Source organism: Mus musculus, chromosome 19 (assembly GCF_000001635.26).
Source record: "Mus musculus strain C57BL/6J chromosome 19, GRCm38.p6 C57BL/6J".
Classification (NCBI taxonomy): Eukaryota; Metazoa; Chordata; class Mammalia; order Rodentia; family Muridae; genus Mus; species Mus musculus.
Window position 1 is genome coordinate 34,795,671 of NC_000085.6, and position 20,343 is coordinate 34,816,013.

The 20,343-nt window shown below is 42.0% G+C and overlaps 1 protein-coding gene and 1 non-coding gene across 5 annotated transcripts in view; one reads left to right on the plus strand and one right to left on the minus strand.

Moving 5' to 3' along the window:
* The first annotated feature begins 507 nt into the window (after positions 1–507).
* Gm22082 lies at positions 508–668 on the plus strand. The gene has a single exon (XR_003952988.1). It is a non-coding gene; the product is annotated as a U1 spliceosomal RNA (small nuclear RNA).
* A 10,596-nt stretch (positions 669–11,264) lies between these two features.
* Pank1 (pantothenate kinase 1) overlaps positions 11,265–20,343 on the minus strand; it is a 76,489-nt gene continuing 67,410 nt past the window's right edge. For 2 of the 4 annotated variants that reach the window (NM_001114339.2, NM_023792.2), the window contains exons 6-7: positions 18,022–18,147; positions 11,265–16,717 (exon numbers count right to left, since the gene is read on the minus strand). In NM_001114339.2, coding sequence (NP_001107811.1) covers positions 16,658–16,717; positions 18,022–18,147 — 186 coding nt within the window. In that variant the 3' untranslated portion in view covers positions 11,265–16,657. The remainder of the gene's footprint in view (positions 16,718–18,021; positions 18,148–20,343) is intronic. The other 2 variants (XM_006527427.4, XM_030251126.1) reach the window with 1 other exon arrangement.

Below are 20,343 nucleotides of genomic sequence, written 5' to 3' on the forward strand. Positions count from 1 at the left end.
TTCCTGGACAAAACAAAACATGCATTAACTTAATCCAACAGCAATTTAGTAGCTTCACTTTGCAGTTGTTTTTTTTTTTTTTTCTTTTTCTTTTCTTTTTTTCCGGTTTTTTTTTTTTTTTTTTTTTTTTTTTTTTTTTTTTTTTGGACAGGGTTTCTCTGTGTAGCCCTGGCTGTCCTGGAACTCACTCTGTAGACCAGGCTGGCCTCGAACTCAGAAATCTGCTTGCCTCTGCCTCCCGAGTGCTGGGATTAAAGGTGTGTGCCACCACGCCCAGCTTGCTGTTGTTTTTTTTTTTTCTTATGTACACCTTGTTAGGTTCTCATCTATCACCACCATTTAGAGTGTCAGAAGTCTGATGAGGGAAAGAAGAGGGGAGATATTAATGTCAGCTACAGTGCAAGAAGAGGAAGGAACTTCATCCAGGATCCTGGCACTGATCCTCAGGGCAAAATGTTAGCCTGGGTATGCCAGACATTTTTATCTGGTAAAAACATCAAGTGTGTCATACTTTGTGGAGGTCACACCTCGATCCTGAAGGTCATTGTCTCTATGAGGCTTATCCACTGCACTTGGGAGGTACTGCCCCTATGATTTACCCAAACATGATGAGCTCAACTACACAATCCCTGATCAATCTCGGAGGACTGCGCTCTCACTCACTCTCCCCTGATAAACAATAAAAAGAAGTTACGGAAGTGACATGTACATGTTGAGATATGGTTTCTGTATGCATACCTCCCTTCTGGAGGATCGAAGAAGATCTCTAGAAATTTTAATTTTTTAAAAATATTTTTTAAAGATTATGTTTACTTATTTTGGATAGCAGGAGCTTGTGTGCCTCAACACCCGTGTGGAGGTCAGAGGAAAACTTAATAGAACTCATCTCTCCCATTCTATCACGTGGCTCCCAGGGATTGATCATCTGTGTGGCAGCAAGCACTTTACCCACTGAACCATGTCATCTTCCCAAAAACCTAACATTCCAGAAGGCTGCTTGAGGTCTCTTGATTACTTATTAACATATATGAATTATGCACAACAATGGGTTTCATTATGACATTTTTCATGGATATATAAAACGTATTTTGATTATATTTACACCTGACTATGCTCTGTTGTCCCCTTCCTACTCTTCTTGTTTCATTTTCTCTTCCAAAGCTCCCTCTTCTCCTTTCATGCCACTTAGGAGGAGGTGGACATGGAGGGGGAGAATTTTACAGACACATGGATAACATCAGTGACCACACCACTGAAGAAAATCTCTCCCTCTTCATCAGTAATCATGAAGAGCCAAATGCTTAAGGTGGCAAGTGGAAGGAACAGTTAAAGGACCCCTCCTCTCTGGCAACAATTCAGCGCATATCATTTCTCAGAGAGCAGTACAGCTTTGTGAGCCCCTGCCCATCCATGACCGACTACTGAAGAGTCTGATTCTGTGAAGATATTTTATGCATCACAGTTGCTATGAGTTCAAAGTTAGATGGCCATAGCCTGTCACGTCTTAAAGACAGCCTTCCACATGATACCTCTCTTTCCTAGGTCTTCTCAATTTTTTTCTATTCCCTCTTCTGCAATATCCCCAGTTCCCTTAGCCTTGGAAGAGGGTGATAGTGTCTGTCCTAAGCATTCAACAGTCACGTATTCTCAGGACTTGGAGCAGTTGTGAATCTCTGCTGTGGCTAGCTCCCACTGGAAAAAGAAGCTACTCTAATCAAAGCTAACAGCGGCACTCGTCCATGGGCATAAATATAAATATTTGAGGCAGTTTGACAAGCACATACTTTCCTAGAGTGGAAGAGACATTGAAGGTCATATCTGATCCAAGCTGGACCACTCCATCCAGTGCTAGGTCAGAACCCATAAGAGTTGAATGCAGAAACCTTCTTCCCTTGCTGACACTCTCCGCAGGGCTTTTCAACTTTTACTTTATTTTTTATGGGGATGGCTGAGGCATTCAGAGCTGAGCATTCAGAGCTGAGCACTTACCAGGTTTCCAGTGTGAAGACAACTCTTGTTAGATTACTCAGATCATATCATGTAAGCTAATGATTTTCTTATTGATGTACATTCATTCTTTTTTTCTTTTATTGGATATTTTCTTTATTTACATTTCAAATGTTTTTCCCTTTCCAGGTCTCCCCTCCAGGACCTCCCATCCCATTCCCACTCCCCCTGCCTCTATGAGGGTACTCCTCCACCCACCTACCCACTTCCCACCCTGTCATTTCCCTACAATGGGGCATCGAACCCCCTAAGGACCAAGGGCTACTCCTCCCACTGATGTCCAACAACACATACACAGTCAGAGCCATGGGTCCCTCTCCATATGTACTCTTTGCTTAGTGGTCCAGTCCCCAGGAGCTCCCGGGGTGGGGAGTGGCTGGTGGGTTGACATTGTTGCTCCCCCATCCCATGGGGCTGCAAACCTCCTCAGCACCTTCAGTACCTTCTCCAACTCCTCCATCGGGGACCCTGCGTTCAGTCCAATGGTTGGCTGCAAACATCTGCCTCAACTTTTATTTACAAAATTTGAACATTAGAAAACTCGGATGAGCATAGTTTCCCTACTCTTACTTGACAGCTCTTCTTTGGCAGAAGCCGTTAGCATGGTTTTGCAACTTACCCCTTGGTGATAAAAATCTGCTTCTCCTAAGTTGAAGTGTGAAACATTTATCATTTTCAATATGTTTAGCAAGACTGGGCCAATCAGCAAATGCTGACACTTATATATATGTAGCGGTTATTTGATGATTAACACTATGGAGGGATTGGGAACAAAACACCCATGGAAGGAATTACAGAGACACAATTTGGAGCTGAGATGAAAGGATGGACCATCTAGAGACTGCAATATCTGGGAATCCATCCCATAATCAGCCTCCAAACGCTGACACCATTGCATACACTAGCAAGATTTTGCTGAAAGGACCCAGATAGAGCTGTCTCTTGTGAGACTATGCCGGGGCCTAGCAAACACAGAAGTGGATGCTCACAGTCAGCTATTGGATGGATCACAGGGTCACCAATGGAGGAGCTAGAGAAAGTAACCAAGGAGCTAAAGGGATCTGCAACTCTATAGGTGGAACAACAATATGAACTACCCCGTACCCCCCGGAGCTCGTGTCTCTAGCTGCATATGTATCAGAAGATGGCCTAGTTGGCCATCAGTGGAAAGAGAGGCCCATTGGTTGTGCAAACTTTATCTGCCTCACTACAGGGGAACGCCAGGGCCAAGAAGTGGGAGTGGGTGGGTGGGGGAGCGGGTAGGGAACTTTTGGGATAGCATTGGAAATGTAAATAAAATAAATACCTAATTAAAAAAACAAAAGAAAAAAAACTATATCATCGAGTTTGCATGGCAACATATTTAGGATTTCTGTGGCATTCCCAAACTATACAAAGTCTGGAACTTTTAACAAGACAGATATTGATTAAGGAGTTTGCTCAGTCCATAAAATGTTTGTCACATAAGCATGAAGACCTGAGTTCGAGTCCCCATCACACACATGAAAAGCTGGATGAGGCACTATGCCACTATAATCCCAGAGCTGGAGGGTGTGTGAGTGTGTGTCTGTGTATGTGTCTGTGTGTGTGTGTGTGTGTGTGTGTGTGTGTGTGTGTGTGTGTGTGTGCAGAAATAGGAAGATCCTTAAGACATTCTGGCTAGCCTTCCTAAACTAATTAGGCAAGTTCCAGCCCAAAAGGAGACCTGTCTCAAAAGGTATGGTAAAGAGCAATTGAGGAAGATGCCTGATGTCTGTCTCACTCCTTACTGACCACCCCGCTCCTGTGCATGCACATCTGTGTACACATGAGCACACATACAAATCTGGGGAGCTGGCTGTGTAACTCGATGGTACAGTTGCTCTTAATATACTCTGTGCCTCATCCAAGCCCTGGGAACATGCATCCCCCTCCCAGTTTCAAATCTTAATGCCATGTTCCCTTTTAAAAAGATTAATTTCAATGTTTATGTAAAGTCATATTATTATGATGTCTCTACTGATGATCACTAAATAACCACAGATAAAATTATCCTTAAAATCATCTGAGCTCAAGCTTGACGATGGATGTGGATCCTCACAGCTGGACTTGGCCAAGACAATCCTCATGTTTATTTCATGAGCACAAAGGACTGTTTGGAGCCAATGTAGTCAAATGTGAAGTTCAAAACACAGGCTAAAGTACACAAAGGACCGCACAATTACTTACACATTCTGGGCAGAGGAAACAGAACTTAGCTGTTGTAGACAACCATCTATTTGCTCTGCTGTTTTCAAAAACTCTCTCTCTCTCTCTCTCTCTCTCTCTCTCTCTCTCTCTCTCTGTGTGTGTGTGTGTGTGTGTGTGTGTGTGTGTGTGTGTGTGTGTGTGTGCAGGCGTGGGGGGCAGGGAGCTGTAGATAGATAATTGACTCACTTCCCCATTTCCTTCTGCCTGTCTAAACATTTCGAACTTAGCTGCTTGCTGTCAGAACTCAAGCAGACGTCAGGAGAATGACTGCTCATTTTAGAATTTAGAATCTAATATAAATAGTAATCGAACCCCAAAGGAGGATGTCTAAGAGTGCTGAACTTAAAATTCATGAGGGTGTTGACTTATCTAATTTCAGCCCATGAACTTACAGAATTTAATACAAAACCACTCCCATCTTATAGTCAAAATAATGTGCTGTTTAAGTAACTATTCAGCTATTACATTTGAAAACATGCCCTTCATCAGGTGTGGTGGTATACACCTTTAATGTCAGCCCAAGGGAGGCAGAGACAGGCACAACTCTAAACTCAAAGCCAGTGAAGAACCAGCCTGCCTCCAACTTAGGCTTAAAAGTCATCTTACAGTAAAGACAAGCTGGGTTTATTCCTATTTATGCATAAACTTATGGTTTTGAAGAATTGGGCTATGCCTGTAACCATAACTACAAATGATTCTGTACTTCACATTTCAGGAATGGCAAGCATGTCTTTGTTTCAAAAAGCTGTAATCATAGGTGGTCATACAACCTTTTAAACAAAAGTAGGGTTGCAAGATGGTTATAAACAACTTTTGAAACAAAGACATGATTGCCATTCCTAGAACAGGCAGTACAGAACCACCTATATAGATGTGTGTGTGTGTGTGTGTGTGTGTGTGTGTGTGTGTGTGTGTACATGCTTTGAGTAAACTAGTTCTAGTATAAATTATACATCTGACTCTTCTCCTGTTTGCTCTTTCTTGCCAGCACAGCTGGAGGAACCTACTTCTTCAGAATTACAGCTTATACGGATGAAATGCCTAGCCTCATGGGACTGAGCAACTACTAGATCCTTGGATTTCCCATTCACAGCTGCCTATTGTTGGGTTAGTTGGGCTGCAGACTCCTCCTTCTGGTCTGGGCCAGTGCCCTGAGCAGACCTAAGTTGTGAACTCCGTAGCAAGTCCCACAATACCCAGAGGAAGATCCACTCCCAGGTGGTCTAACACTCCCAGGATCATAGGATCAGAGATGAGAAGGACACAACACCTGCCCCAACACTGGAAGTAATTGGGACCAGCAGGACCCAGGCACCCAGGAATTCCACCCGACCAGTGGTACAGGTTCCTTCCGGTCTGAGCAGACCTTAGGTGTGAACTCTGCAGCCAGTCTCACAACTCCCAGGAAAAGCTCCACTCCCAGGCACTCTAACAAGCCCAGGATCCCAGGATCCCAGGAGCTTGGTCACACCAGGATCTCAGGGTCCAGGGGCAAACTGACTCCCAGGAGCTCTGACACACCCACGATCTCAGGATCCCAGAATCACAGGATCACAGAGACAGCTGAACTCTGAAGAGTTCTGACACAACCAGGATCACAGGAAGGACAGGCTCCAGTCAGATATACCAAGGGCAGGTAGCACTAGAGATAATCAGATGGCAGGAGGCAAGCATAAGAACATAAGCAACAGAAACCAAGGTTACTTGGCATCATCAGAACCCAATTCTCCTACCATAGCAAGTCCTGGATACACCATCACACCGGAATAGCAAGATTCAGGTCTAAAATCACTTCTCATGATGGTGATAAGAAGGACATAAATAACTCCCTTAAAGAAATACAGGAAAACACAGGTAAACAGCTAGAAGCCCTTAAAGAGGAAACACAAAAATCTCTTAAAGAATTACAGGAAAACACAATCAGTCAGGAGAAGGAAATGAACAAACCATCTAAGATCTAAAAATGGAAATATAAACAATAAAGAAATCACAAAGGGAGACAATCCTAGAGTTAGAAAACCTAGGAAAGCAATCAGGAGTCATAGATGCAAGCATCACCAACAGAATACAAAAGATAGAAGAGAGAAGAACCTCAGGCATAGAAGATACCATAGAAAACATTGACATAACAGTCAAAGAAAATGTAAAAAGCAAAAAGCTCCTAACCCAAAATATCCAGGAAATCCAGGACACAAAACACCAAATGCACTAAACAAAGAAAGAATATTAAAAGCAGTAAGTCAAAAAGATCAAGTAACATAAAGACTTCTCACCAGAGACTATGAAAGCTAGAAGATCAAGGACAGATGTCATACTGACGCTAAGAGAACACAAATGCCAGGCCAGGCTACTACCACAAAACTCTCAATTCCCATAGATGAAGAAATCAAGATATTTCATGACAAAACCAAATGTACACAATATCTTTTCATAAATCCAGCCCTTCAAAGGATAATAGAAGAAAAACCCCAACAAAGAAGGGAAACTACACCCTAAAAAAAAGCAAGAAAGTAATCTATCAACAAACCCAAAAGAAGATAGCACGCAAATATAATTCTACCTCTAACAACAAAGATAACAGGAAGTAACAATCACTTTTCCTTAATATCTCTTAACATCAATAGGCTCAATTCCTCAAAAAAGACATAGACTAACAGACTGGATACGTAAACAGGGCCCAGCAATTTGCTGCATACAGGAAACGCACCTCAGTGACAAAGACAGACACTACCTCAGAATAAAAGGTTGGAAAGCAATTTTCCAAGCAAATGGTCCCAAGAAACAAGCTGGAGTAGCCATTCTAATAGCAAATAAAATCAACTCTCAACCAAAAGTTATCAAAAAAAAAAAAAAAAAAAGATAAGGAAGGACACTTCATATTGGTCAAAGGAAAAATATACCAAGATGAACTCTCAATTCTGAACATCTATGCTCCAAATGCAAAGTCACCCACATTCATAAGAGAAACTTTACTAAAGCTCAAAGCACACATCACACCCCACACAATAATAGTGGGAGACTGCAACACCCCACCATGCCTTTTGCACAAATATTACAGCTTTCAGTTTAGTATTTTTATGGGGACTCCTGAGTGTGTGAATGGGTGGGTCTCTGATTCTTGTATCTTCCCTTGGGGCTCTTTTCCTTCTCTTGGCTTGCCTTGTCCAACTTTGATGTGATGTTTGTTGTTTTATCTTATTTTGTTATGGTTTGTTGTTATCTCTTAGAAGCCTGTTCTTTTCTAGTGAGACACAGAAAGGGAGTGGATCAGGATGGGAGAGGAAGTGGGGAGGAACTGGGAGAGATAGAGGGAGGTGAAACTGTATCAGGGTATAGTATATGAGAAAATAATTTACTTTAATAAAAGTGGGGATGGGGATCACTGATTGATAACTCCAAGATCTGTTTTAGCCAAGCCTGGTTGCAGTATTTGATTTCTCGGACTTCTCCTTCCTTCTTGTTTCTGGGAAGGTCTTGCAATCTTTTAAAAGCTACCCAGGAAGAACTGAGTAATAGAGACAGAGATAAAGATCCTGTAGTGTGAAGAATTATGCCAATTTGGCTAGGACTTGACCTGTGTTTACCTCCACCCTACAAAGTCTCCATGGCTTATTCACTACAGTTACAGAATGTTTTGAATCTCCTGGAAACTAGTTAACCATGAAGAGTAAAGGAGAGCGTGTTCTCCCTTTTAATCCATTTAACCAGGTTAGTATAGCCTCCAAGTACGGTTGTGTAACAAGCCCCAGACCTTAGCACACTGGACAGCATATTCATGCTACCATTCTGATCTTAAAACCCAGAACGTAGGTTCCAGCAACAAAGACCTAATCCATCAAAGATCTAGTCCGTATTCCAGGGAATGTACTAACCTTGCTTTCTGATTTCTGCAGTTCTGCTCCTTGCTAACTGAAGAGTGACAACCAGGATGTGAGTTTTGTGCATGAAGAACAAAGGGCCCATAAGGCTCAGGGCTGCATGATTTTTGAGCGAGTTTCCCATGCAGCCACTGGCCAGCAATACTTTCCTTTTGGCTTTAAGAATGTCCGAGTGGTAGCGTCTGGTGGGCTTACATCACCCCAGTTGCTGACCATGAAGGTCAGCATTTTTAAGTATTACCTTCCAGAGCATCCTCTGGAGATGCAGTCAATTTTTTACTGATGTGGATGTAGGTACCAGTTTGGATTACTTGATCTAACTGACCTGACTCTTTAATACCCTGTGATCTTAATAAATTCCTAATCTTATAAGATCCACCATTAAAGCAAAGCAGAACAAAATAAAACACCTGGAGTAATATTCCTATTGACCTTTTTTTTTACAATCTCTAAGCAAGCATGGCAAACACTCAAGGGGCAAGCCTTTCAAAGATGAGTTCCAGCCCCCTCTCACACACATTGGCTGTGGAATGCTCAGCATGGCCAGTTCTGGGCCCAGCATCCTCCAGCCTCAGTTCATCATGTCCCACTTCTGTGCATAGCTGGATAAAAAGCACAGCACCTTTGGATGAGTTGCTAAGACTCTGGACATGCTAGCAGGTATGGGGAATGTAGAAAGTGGTCCCCCAGACTAATTTCCCCAAATAAATGTGCATCTGTACAACCAGTGTAGATTCCTGAGGTGACTGATGCCCAAATACCCCAGGAGCAGAAGACAAAGCATCAGGAGCTTGCAGGAGCCAAGGTCAAAGTGGGTCAGCCCAGCCTAGGTGCTAGTAAGGTCCCTCAGATGTACTTCCAGGGGTTAGGCAAACACTTCCACTCAGAAGCAAAAGAGTCATCAACTAGCACAACTGTCCACATGGCCAAGAGAAAGTCTAGCCAAGTTTGAGGGACTTTACCACTTGGTCCTGATTCCTCCTGTTTCTAGGGTGTTTTCTGTTTTCGGCAGGAGCAACTGTTGACATACTTCCTTCCTGGCATGGCAGCTACATGGCAGGTAGGTGAAAAGCCGCAGGGAGAGTCTGCCTTTAATGGTCACTAAGTTATGGAAGGTCAACCTAGAAAACTCCTGACTTTCCCCTTTCTATCTCCTATCTCTACTAAAATCCTAACAAAGGCAGGGGTGCTTAGGATTTTTTTAGTCAGAGCTTAGAAATGAAGCCTCCTGGCAGAGTACTCAGTACTCTACTCAGTACTAGTACTTCTAGAAGAGTACTGAGGCCTAGTAACACAGAGGCTGCGTGAGTCTGAGTGGTGACAGTGGCACAGGACAGCTGCACCTCAGCTCTCTTGTCTGGCAAAATCAGCAGGGCCCACACAAACCAGCAAATTGCTGGACATGAGCTGTACATATAGAAGAATACCAGAGACCTGACCTGTGGCTGAGCACCAGACTTCAGCTTAGCCTTACAACATTTTTGGCAAGAAACGGATCTCTTTGCCCCAGGCTCTGATCTCTTGGCTTAGTGCTATTCTTTCCTCTTTAAAAAGTAAACCCATTGAAAAGCCCTTTCCTCCCCATGTATTCTGTTTGGGAAGGAATTCTATGCAGTTTGTTACCAATTGTGGATAACAAATGCTTAGCTATTTTCATCTAGTAAGCTGTGTCAGTCACATCTTTGAGCAATTGCACACTAGATTATTTTTTTTAAAAGAGTTTGAGATAGTAATAAACTAGAATCTAGAATATTGGAGACATTTTGGATGGTGAAGAGAGTGTCACAAAGTTAGTAGAATGGGGATGAGGATGCGTTCAGAAAGTGAGTTTATTATGTGAACAAAATTAAAGAGGGATGCTTTCCTTACACCATGAAAGACAAAGACAAATCTTAAATCAAATAAAGCTGTAAACAAAATGTAGGTAAGTTAGGCCAGTGAGTACCCAAAGATGGGCTCAGTGAGTCTAGACCCAGCATAATGGAAGTCATGTTCTTAGAGTCCTGTGTCCCCCCCACTCCCCCGCCCCAATGAAAACAAATTATGCCTCAGCAACAAGTCTTTGTGTCTCTCTCTTCTTTTCCTCTCCCATCAAAATGGCATGAGAGCAGGGCCTGAAGATTCAAACATGAAGATTAACATTTGAAAGAAACCAGACTGCAGAGATTTGAAGCCCTGCCTCTATTGGGCATGATGTATAAGCTTGGTTGTCAACTGAACTACACCTAGAATCAACTAAAACCCAAACAACTGGGCACATCCAGGAGGGATTTTCTTGACTAGATTATTTGAAGTGGGAAGACCCACTCTAAATGTGAGTCACACCTTCTGCTGGCAACACAACACACACACACATACACACACACACACACACACACACACACACGAGAGAGAGAGAGAGAGAGAGAGAGAGAGAGAGAGAGAGAGAGAGAGAGAGAGAGAGAGAAGGAGAGGAGAGGAGAGGAGAGGAGAGGAGAGGAGAGGAGAGGAGAGGAGAGGAGAGGAGAGGAGAGGAGAGGAGAGGAGAGGAGAGGGGAGAGGAGAGGAGAGGAGAGAGAAGGAAGCTTTTGCTTTTTTGCCTGCTTGTCTTCACACTCAACAAGAGCATCTATCCTGGTGCTTCAGGTTCGGACACAGGCTGAAGACCAGCCGCTCTTTAGGAATACCCTGGGACTCCATTATCAAACTGAAACTGCAGAGACATCCAGTCTCATGATTTGAACAACTATCAGAATCTTGGCGTTTCTGTCAAACAATAGCCACTGTTGGACTTCTCAGAGCCCAGCCTGTAAGCCACTTTAATAAATGACGCATGTGTGTGCACACACACACAATCATAACTGCCCCTTTGCCTTTTCCTGGTAAGGCACTATGTTGAAAATGATTAAATAAAACAAACAAAAACAGCAAGAAAGGAATACTTGGCTCCTTATATGTTTCATATTTAGTGCATCTATTCACTATTAAACTATATGCATATAAAATTGTGTTTTGTTTTGTTTTGTTTGAAAAATACTTAAAACTAAAAAGAAGAAGGATCCTCAGCAACTGGCTGAACAGCTTGGTGAAAACACTGAGTCACTCAGCTAATTCTGGATGGGAAGATTCTTTATTTATCTGAGAAGAACAAGTAAAGAAAGAGTCAAATACTTTTAATGCAAAGTTTATGTTTATTTTTTTTAATATTGCAATTGACGAATCCTTGAAAAGCAGCCTTCCAGGGTTGCCTTGGAAGGGCTCTACATAAATCGTTACACCGGATCGCTGGCAGAGACCTTTCAGAAACTATAGTAACTAGTTCATTATGAGTGTAAGTGTTTGTGGGGTGGTTGAGGAAGAAAAGATCAACATATCATATATAAATCCACAAAGTGCTGAAGTTATACATTGGAAACTCCGAAGTGACTCTGATAGTAAAAGCATAAACAGTGAAGATTCAAGTGAACAATTCAAACCAAACTGTCCCAAGAAAGGATTCATTTAAAAAGGAAACCAAGGAGAGCATGCCATACCCCCCAAAGACCAGACCGTGACTCCATCCTATCTGCACATCCGGACCATCTGACCAAGTGGGTCCCTCTCCTCCCCCATCATTTCAGTTCCTTCCCCTTTTCGGGGCATCAAATGCTCTGAAAGCTTCCTGTGTCTTGGCTTATACACATAATATCTACCTCCCTACTAGAAGGAAAGCCCAAGAAAGCAGGAGTCTGCAGTCTTGTTCTTGGCTGAGGGCACCCTGAGTGTTGCACGGTGCACCCTGAGTCATGAGCTTCTAGTAAAAACTAAAGCATGGGAGAATGAATGAAAGAGCACCTAGTTAGCCCAGTGAACACAGGACGGTATACAAATCTTTCTCAGAATTTGCAGTCATCTGCTGGTCACTGGGAGAAAATTTCTTTCCATACAACAATCTTGCAAGTGATTAAGACTTTAGGGTGAACCCCTGGTGCCAGAACCTTCTTGTTTATTCACTGACCTGGTTCATGGTAGAGTTGTAGCCCTCTCAGTAACTACAGTGAGAACGTGGTCCATCATGCAGATTTTGCTTGAGACTTGCATAATAGGAACAGTGAGCCAGATAATGGGAAGGTGGTGTTTGTCTGTGCAATAACTGGCTTATAGATTTCCCTCCGGAGGACAATTTGCTCCGTTACTTCGAAGGCAGGCTACTTCTAGCTTCCCTTGACTTGAAATGCTTCAATAGCCTCATGCTGACTACAAAGAAGTCTAAAACCTTTAGCATGGGATAAAAGTCCTTTCATAAGCAGATGGCTGCCACTCTCCTTGCACCCAGTTTCTTGTCTGTAAACCAGGCAGGCAGGCTATTTTTCCCTCATTTAGCTTCCTTTAGCTGAGAATCCCTCCCCTCCTGATCCACACTTGGTTAAATTTTCACAAAACCTCTCTCAGCACTATCACTGAGGAGAAACCTCCAGCCCCATTTCTCCCGCCAGTGTAGCCCCCTCTGTTTTCTTCTAAGTCCTACTCTGAGGAGGATGTTGTCTGGGGATGCTCCTGAAACTGAGTTTCCCAACCCTCTGGCAATGTTTTACCCTTTATGACAAAGCCTCTTACAGATCCCCTAAACACCCACTCCTATTTACCTGGAGTGGGAAAAATACCCCCACCCCCCTACCCAGTGGATCAGTATGGTTCCATATGTTTTATTTTTTAAATTTATGTATGTATGTATGTATTTATTTAGGTTTTTCAAGACAGGGCTTCTCTGTATAGCCCTGGCTGTCCTGGAACTCACTTTGTAGACCGAGCTGGCTTCGAACTCAGAAATCCACCTGCCTCTGCCTCCTGAGTGCTGGGATTGATGGTGTGCGCCACCATGCCCGGCAGGTTCCATTTTCAATTAAGTCTCTGTTCAGGCCATTTCCAATGAGAGGTTGTCTTTGATCAACTTCATCAAAGAGTCTCCTCCCTTCTCTTTTTCTATCATATAACTATTCTCCCCAATAAAAGGAACATCACCTTAACCTACTTTTTCCTTGTGGCAGTGATGTAACATGACATTATATATTTATTATGTATTATATAAGGACCTATTTTTTTCCTTCTAGAATGTAACGTTTGTGAGCATGGGACCTCCCTTCGTTTATTGCTGCATTTGGAAAGAATGAATGTCTCTGTCTCATTACACACTTTGCCTTGCAATCTTGCTGTCTACTCTGCTGGGCAGCGGGGTTGTATCCTGTTCACCTTGGTTTCCAATCCCTCCCCAGCTCTTTTAAGTAACCTGGAGTGACTCTGTAATAATCTTCATATGATTGATCTTAACAGAAATTCTCAAGACTACCCATCCTTTATAAAATTCAGAACCATTTTATCATTTACCACCCCCAAAAGACTGCCCTGAAATCATACATGAACAGTTCTGCTACAGAGTATTGGAGGCGTCTCATTGTTATAATAATGCCCAAGCAGCTCTGGCCGCCAAGTCGATCATGATGGCAAACTCTGAGAGTGTGGGATTTTAGAATTGTGGTCACGTTCCATCATGGGGTTCTTTCTGTACCATGTCTCTCTTCACAACTGAGAAAGCGTGGAATGACTTATTTAAGTCATTGATTTAAAGTATCTTAAAAAAAAAACAACAAACACAGATGACACATTTTAATGTATATTAAAACATGAATGTAAAACTATTTGCTGTATTTTACAGGTGAGCAAACTTGAGTTTAAAGAGAATTTTGGCAACTTGTTTTCAGTTAGTCGTTGTCTAAGCTGTATCTGAACCGGAGCTATTTCACAATAGCAAGCCACACTCCTCAGTGTCTGACTCTCCTGATTCACATAGCACAAGGTTTTTATTTGTTTGTTTGTTTTTAATTCTTGTCATATTCCATTGTGATGGTGAATCTAAGGAAAGTCATTTTAAAAGTGTGAAAAATCTTCAGGACACAATGAGGGCATTATAAAAACAAGTTAGCTCTATATAACCAACACTCTGGGTTGATAACTTAATGGAAAATTTATTTCTTCATCTATACCAGTGGTTTTCAAGCTTCCTAATGCTGTGACCCTTTATTACAGCTCCTCATGTTGTGATGACCCCTCCCCCTCATCATGAAATTTGTTGTTGCTACTTCATAGCTGTAATGTTGCGACTATTATAAATCTTAATGTAAATATCTGCTATGTAGGATATCTGATACGCTACCCCAGTGACTTGTCTGACTCCCAAAGGTGTCATTTACTCCCAAAAGGTTCACAATTCATAGACTGAGAACTGTTGATCTATATCAACGGTGTGTGGTGTGTATGTGTGTGTGTGTGTGTGTGTGTGTGTGTGTGTGTGTGTGTGTGTGTGAATAAAAGAGGGAGAGGAAAAGAAAGGGAGGAAGAGACTGAGGAACTGAGATGGGTGGAGGGAGGAAGAAATAAACGGGGTGGGATGGGAGTGGTGTGGGGTGCATATGAAGACTAGCCTGGAACTCCATATAGCCCAGGCTAGCCTTGACCTCACACTGATACTCTTATTTTAGCCTCCTTTGTGCTGGGATTACAAATGTGCACCATCACACCCAGCTCCAGGCTTCTGGATGTTGGTAGGGAGAGACCAAGTGATTTCAGATGATTAATAAACATATAGGCACAGTTACTTGCCCTGGTTTCCTTTGCAGGACCACGACCTTCAGGTCTCAGGTCTGCTGTCCCCTGAAAGACTAAAGAAGGGAGGAGAGACCATTAAAAGGCACTAGGGTAGATAATACAGAGATAATGTCTTTCGAGAACACTGTAGTTGAGTGAATCTTTTAAAGCTAAGTAGAGGTTGACAGTGTATTTGTAACAAGAAAAAAATTGAAACTGGTTCAGAATCACCAAAAATCACAGTGGTATTTTGGCATTAAGCAGTCAATAATAAAAGTGCAATAAAGGACAATTTTTAGAAATCCTTCTGCTGGCCTGCAGCCATAGCTGAAGGCTGTTTGGACCCCCCCACACACACACTTGTGGGGAAGCCTCATGTTACGAGCTATGTAGCAGAAAGGAAAACAGCAGCAGCGACCACAACATCAACATACAGTTACTTTACATGTAAAACAGATAAATATACAGACGAGGTATAAGAAATGAAAATAACATGTACACTAAGAACATCCCAACACAAACCGGCTTTATTTAAACCAGACAAGTGAATTCTTCCATTAGCATCAGCTTCTTCAAGACTCAAGGATATGGAAATGAAGAGCGGGGCTCCACAAGGTAGAGAGGTGAAGACTGACCAAGGAGTAGCCTTTCAAAAAGCCCTTGGAAGGGAACCCTTGATCCAAAAGATCACTAGATCTCCTGTTACGGCGTGTGTACAACATCCTCATTTGAAAGTGACCCATCTATCTTAATGAAAACCTCTCAGGATGAAATGTCCATATATGCGAGCGTATCATAAATTATATTAAAGTTTTAGAAATGAAATAAAGTACCGATCTCAGTTTAAATACTAAAACAGAAATCAGGAAAAAAAGAAAAAGAAAAAGAAACAATCTTCAACATTATTACTTAGGATATCTCGTTACACCCTTCCTAGGTACAAACATATATAAAACAGACCATTATTTCTAACTGATATCTCGACCCAGTACTTTTGCCCTGAGTCTGGGGTGATCAATCAGATCAGCTATGGGAGCCCCTCCAAATTTATACAGGGGTTTGCTGCCCTTCATACGGCATATGCAAATGAGGGCAAGTCATCTCAGACTATTACAGTGTAGTGTAAAGTAAATCCGATGGGACATGACAGTGGTGAGGGGTGTAAGAAGACAAAGATAAAACTGCACACAATGTTCAATGTTCGCCACTTTCATTAACCCCTTCGTTTAAAGTCTTCTCACAGGGTCACATGTTTAGAACTGCAGATATGTGTTTAACTTTGTGTTGAGTTGGTCAGCACCTTGATTGACAGGAGCAATTACAATGAGAAAAGCATACAGACAGAGAAGAGAGAAATCACGAGGAACAAAAACAGAAGGGGGGGATCCTTTTTTCTTTTCTTTTCTTTTTTTTTTGTCCTAAGACATTGCAACAGAAAAGATTTGAGAGAGAGAGAGAGAACAAAGTGTTCACAGTGCAACATACCAGATTCGTAGTTTCATTTGAAACCAACAGCAAATCATGAAACGTCATGAAAAAATATAAGTAAAGGCAAAATCTCCTAGAGTAATTACTAAATGAAGTTAAAATTACCACACTGATCAGTAAACCCCAGAAGAAAAATGGACAGCGCTTTCATTTCAGGCCCCTCTGAATGAACATCATACAAGTTTTCAAAGTTAATGCATGAAATTGGTTAGGTTTGGCCACGCTGCACAATTTCTTGTTTTTTTTTTTTTTAAAAATACAGTATACAGAAAAAATTCTTATATTCCCCATTTTGTATCATAAGCTTGAAAGCTAAGAGCAAAAGGTCTAGGATTTTAGGTTATTTACAAATACAGCAGGTTCATCCACCATAGTGGCTTGGTTTCTGCCCCACGGAGATGTCACCTTCTCTGGCAAGGCCCGTCAGTCCTCTGTCCGCACGAGGGGCTGTTCCTCTACTGTGTATCGGTCATTTTGAACAGTTCCAACAGGGCCCCAACAGCTCCAAAATAACCCTGCAAAAACACGGAGAACTCCTGTAGGGTTGTTCCTGAACCGTAACCAAAGAACTATTGCGTTCATTAGTTCTAGGAAGGCTGCCCTGCACTTTACAGATCTATAACATTAGAAACGGAACTCATGACAGGAGATATGGGTTAGAGGCAAGGCCTGTGTTTAGCACAAGCAAGTCTACACAGTTGATCTCCCTAAACACAAAACAAACACTGATCTCTTGGATAAAAAAAAAAAAAACTCAAGACCAAGTAATCAAATAACTATCACTAGTCTGAATGTATATTTATCTATATTAATATAGAAAAGTGCTTAGGACTGTATCTGGCACTGCCTTCTTATAAAACAAAAGCTCATATTTCTGATAATGAAGGTTTCTAAAACTCAGCTATATTAGGAAATAGCGTCTTAGTCATTGGCTTGCTATATGTAACAAAATACCACACTCTGAGTGGCTTATAAAATAAATAAACACTATGACTTCATCTCATAGCTTTTTGGATGCAGGGCAGTCCAAAGTCAAGGTGTTTGTGAAAGCCAGGCTCCTGGCAGACTCGGTCGTCACCGTGAACTGGCACAGCAGAGAGTGCCTCTTTTATAAAGGCACTCATTCCTTTGTAGAACTCAGCCCTGGTGACCTAGTCTCCTCCCCAAGGTCTCACCTACTGACACTGTCATCTTGGGGATTAGGATTTTAGTGTATGAAGGGATGGCATACAAACATTGAGTCCACTAGCTACCTGGTGCCCAAAGGGCTAGGGAGACACAGCTCCTGTTTTGCCTGCCTCAGCAGTTACCTTAGAGATGGCGTGGATCAGTCAGGACCTTTAAGGCAGTTTCTGAATTCTTATCACATGTTAGAAATTTTTCCAAGCACTTTACATTTAAGTGTAAATCACTGTCAATCACAGGGACAGCTCCTACTGACTTCACACGTGTTGGATAACCACACAGAAGTGCTGCTACTGGGTCATTGAATTCTAACTTTGGGTTTTTCTAAGAAATTTCCCATACTGTTTCCTATAGTCATTTGTTATCATTGTTTATTATTATTGCTGTTGTTGGTATTATTATTTCCAAGTGACATTTTCTTTTCATTTCAGTAACAGTCTTCAAATCTCCACTGTTGGCTAAGAAAACTTCCATTATATACATGACATTTTGGCAGGTGGGGTGGGTAGGGTAATAAATACCAAGTTTAAAAAGCAATTTTCTACTTGATCAATTTTAAAATACAGATCTGACTCTTATGGCAGACAACCCAAAATACATGTAGGACAGTTACGTCCCCGTGAGCTTGACCTACCTCATGTTCCAAAAACAGTGCTTTCAGCTGTCCTTTAGACCAAAAGTCCATGGCATATGCTAGCAACTTCATTGAGACCATATTGATTCTGAGAAAGTTCCCAACAAACACAACTCTGTCAATATTCTGAAGGAAAAAAAAAGTTACAGGGAAACAATTAAGCCATGGCTTTAAAAGAGCATTTAGTAAGGACCCAGTATTCTATATGTGGTTGTATAGGACCACACTCAGTCAATATTTGCATTCTATATGTGGTTGTATAGGACCACACTCAGTCAATATTTGCATTCTATATGTGGTTGTATAGGACCACACTCAGTCAATATTTGCAAATGGAACTATTTCAGCATCTCAGAATCTCTAAAACCAACGTTCAACCAACAGAACATTCCACAGAACAGAAGGCGTAAGTTTTGGTTAACTTGACAAAAGCTCGAATCAGTTGGGAAGAGGGGAACTCAACTGAGAAGATGCCAACATCAGACTGGCCTGAGGCACGTCCGTGGGGCATTTTCATGATTGATATGGGATGGCCCAGCCCACTTCAGGTGGTGTCATGACCTGTTTGAGGCAGAGTACCTCAGTAAGCAGCCTCCCTCTGTGGTCTCTGCTTCAGGTCCTGCCTCCAGTTTCTTACTCTATTTGGGTTCCTCCTTCGGCTTCCCTCAATGCTGGAGTTTTATTAGGAAATATAGGTCAAGTGAACTCTTTCCACCCCAAACTGACACCCCATGATCTTTATCACAGCAACAGAGAGCAAACCAGGACACAGGCAAAGCGGAAATGATAATGAACAAGTTGCTGTGTTTTTGCTTACAATTATCATGCTAGGTTGCATTAGGTGTGATACATATTCAGTTTAACACACACACACAGCCCCCAGACTCCAAGGATAAAATACTATTAGAATCAACTTATAAATGAAATGAAGGGCAGTGGTGTGGTTTGTTCAGCTACTGAGTTTGGGATATAATAAAGAAAAAAATATTCAATCTCTGCCCTCAAGAGCAAGGTAGAATATCCTGCTTGAGCGACAGAAGGGTTAAAATAAGGTAACAAAAATGCACACCACTGATGTAAAATTTCATTCTGTAGCCACACTTATGAACACTCCTCTCACCCTGTGCACTCCGGGCTCCCAAGCCCCCCAGTTCCTGCAGCTCTTCCAATCCTTCCCCTGGGGATGTCTGAAGCTAAAGACTGGCTGGGCTCAGCCCACCTGCCATGCAGATGCTGAATCGTGCCCAGTTGCCATGGTCACCCAGATCAAAGGCAACAGAGCCTCTGATGCTTATTTTCTGCTGTCTACCAGGAGTAATCAAGGTCTAGGAACACCATCTTTTGCATGTCTCAGATCTTAACAATGTGTGTTCGTGAAGACATTAGTCACTGAAAATATTCTGTAGGTAAAGGACTCAGAGGTACTTTCAGTAAATTTCCATTAGAAATAAAGTCTGTAGCTACAAACTGACCAGACTACAGAACATACACGGTTTTTGTTTTTTGTTTTTGTTTTTTTCAAAAAGCATATCAAATAGGAATTTAACTAAATTTAGGGGGCTCAAATTTAGAATTCTCAAAGCCCCGTCTTATATTATCCTACCAGGAAGATGGAGAAGTCAGCATTAAATTTTGACAAGCATTTCATATTGCAAATAAAGGCCAGGTGGGTCAAAATTACAAATGTTTAACAAAGAAGGAAAATGAGAGGTAACAAAGGAGACTATAAGCAAACTCTTACTAAATGTGGCATGGGGCTGGGGCAGTGGCTCAGCAGCTAAGAGTGCATGCTGCTCTAACAAGGCACCACACAGGGTTCCCAGCACACACATAACTGCCAGGAACATAAAGAGTTCCTGGAAGTCAGCAAGAAAGCAGGAGCATCAGTCCGGAAACACAGCTGGTGAACAGTCTCTTCCCAGGCTAGTCACAGGTGACCGGAAGGGGAATTACTGAGACAGTCAGCAAGGGTGCTCAGTGGGAAAGGTGCTTGCTGTTAAACCTGAGGACCTGAGTCTAATGTCTAGATCCGGCACAGATAGCATAAGGAGAATATTGACTCTCACGACTTGTCCACATAGACGATAGTATGTTTGCACCGAGAGAGCAAGAGAGCGAGAGAGAGAGAGAAAGAGAGAGAGAGAAGTAATTTAAAAAGCTCTGAAAGGGGAAAACACTAATAATTATTAAGTATATGAAAATACATAACCTCACTTAAGGTACAGTTTCTTTTCTATTAGATTAAAAAATATAAAAAAGGTTAACAGACATCTTGGAAATTTATTTATTATGGTTAGTGGGAATCTAAATTAGAGTTGCCTT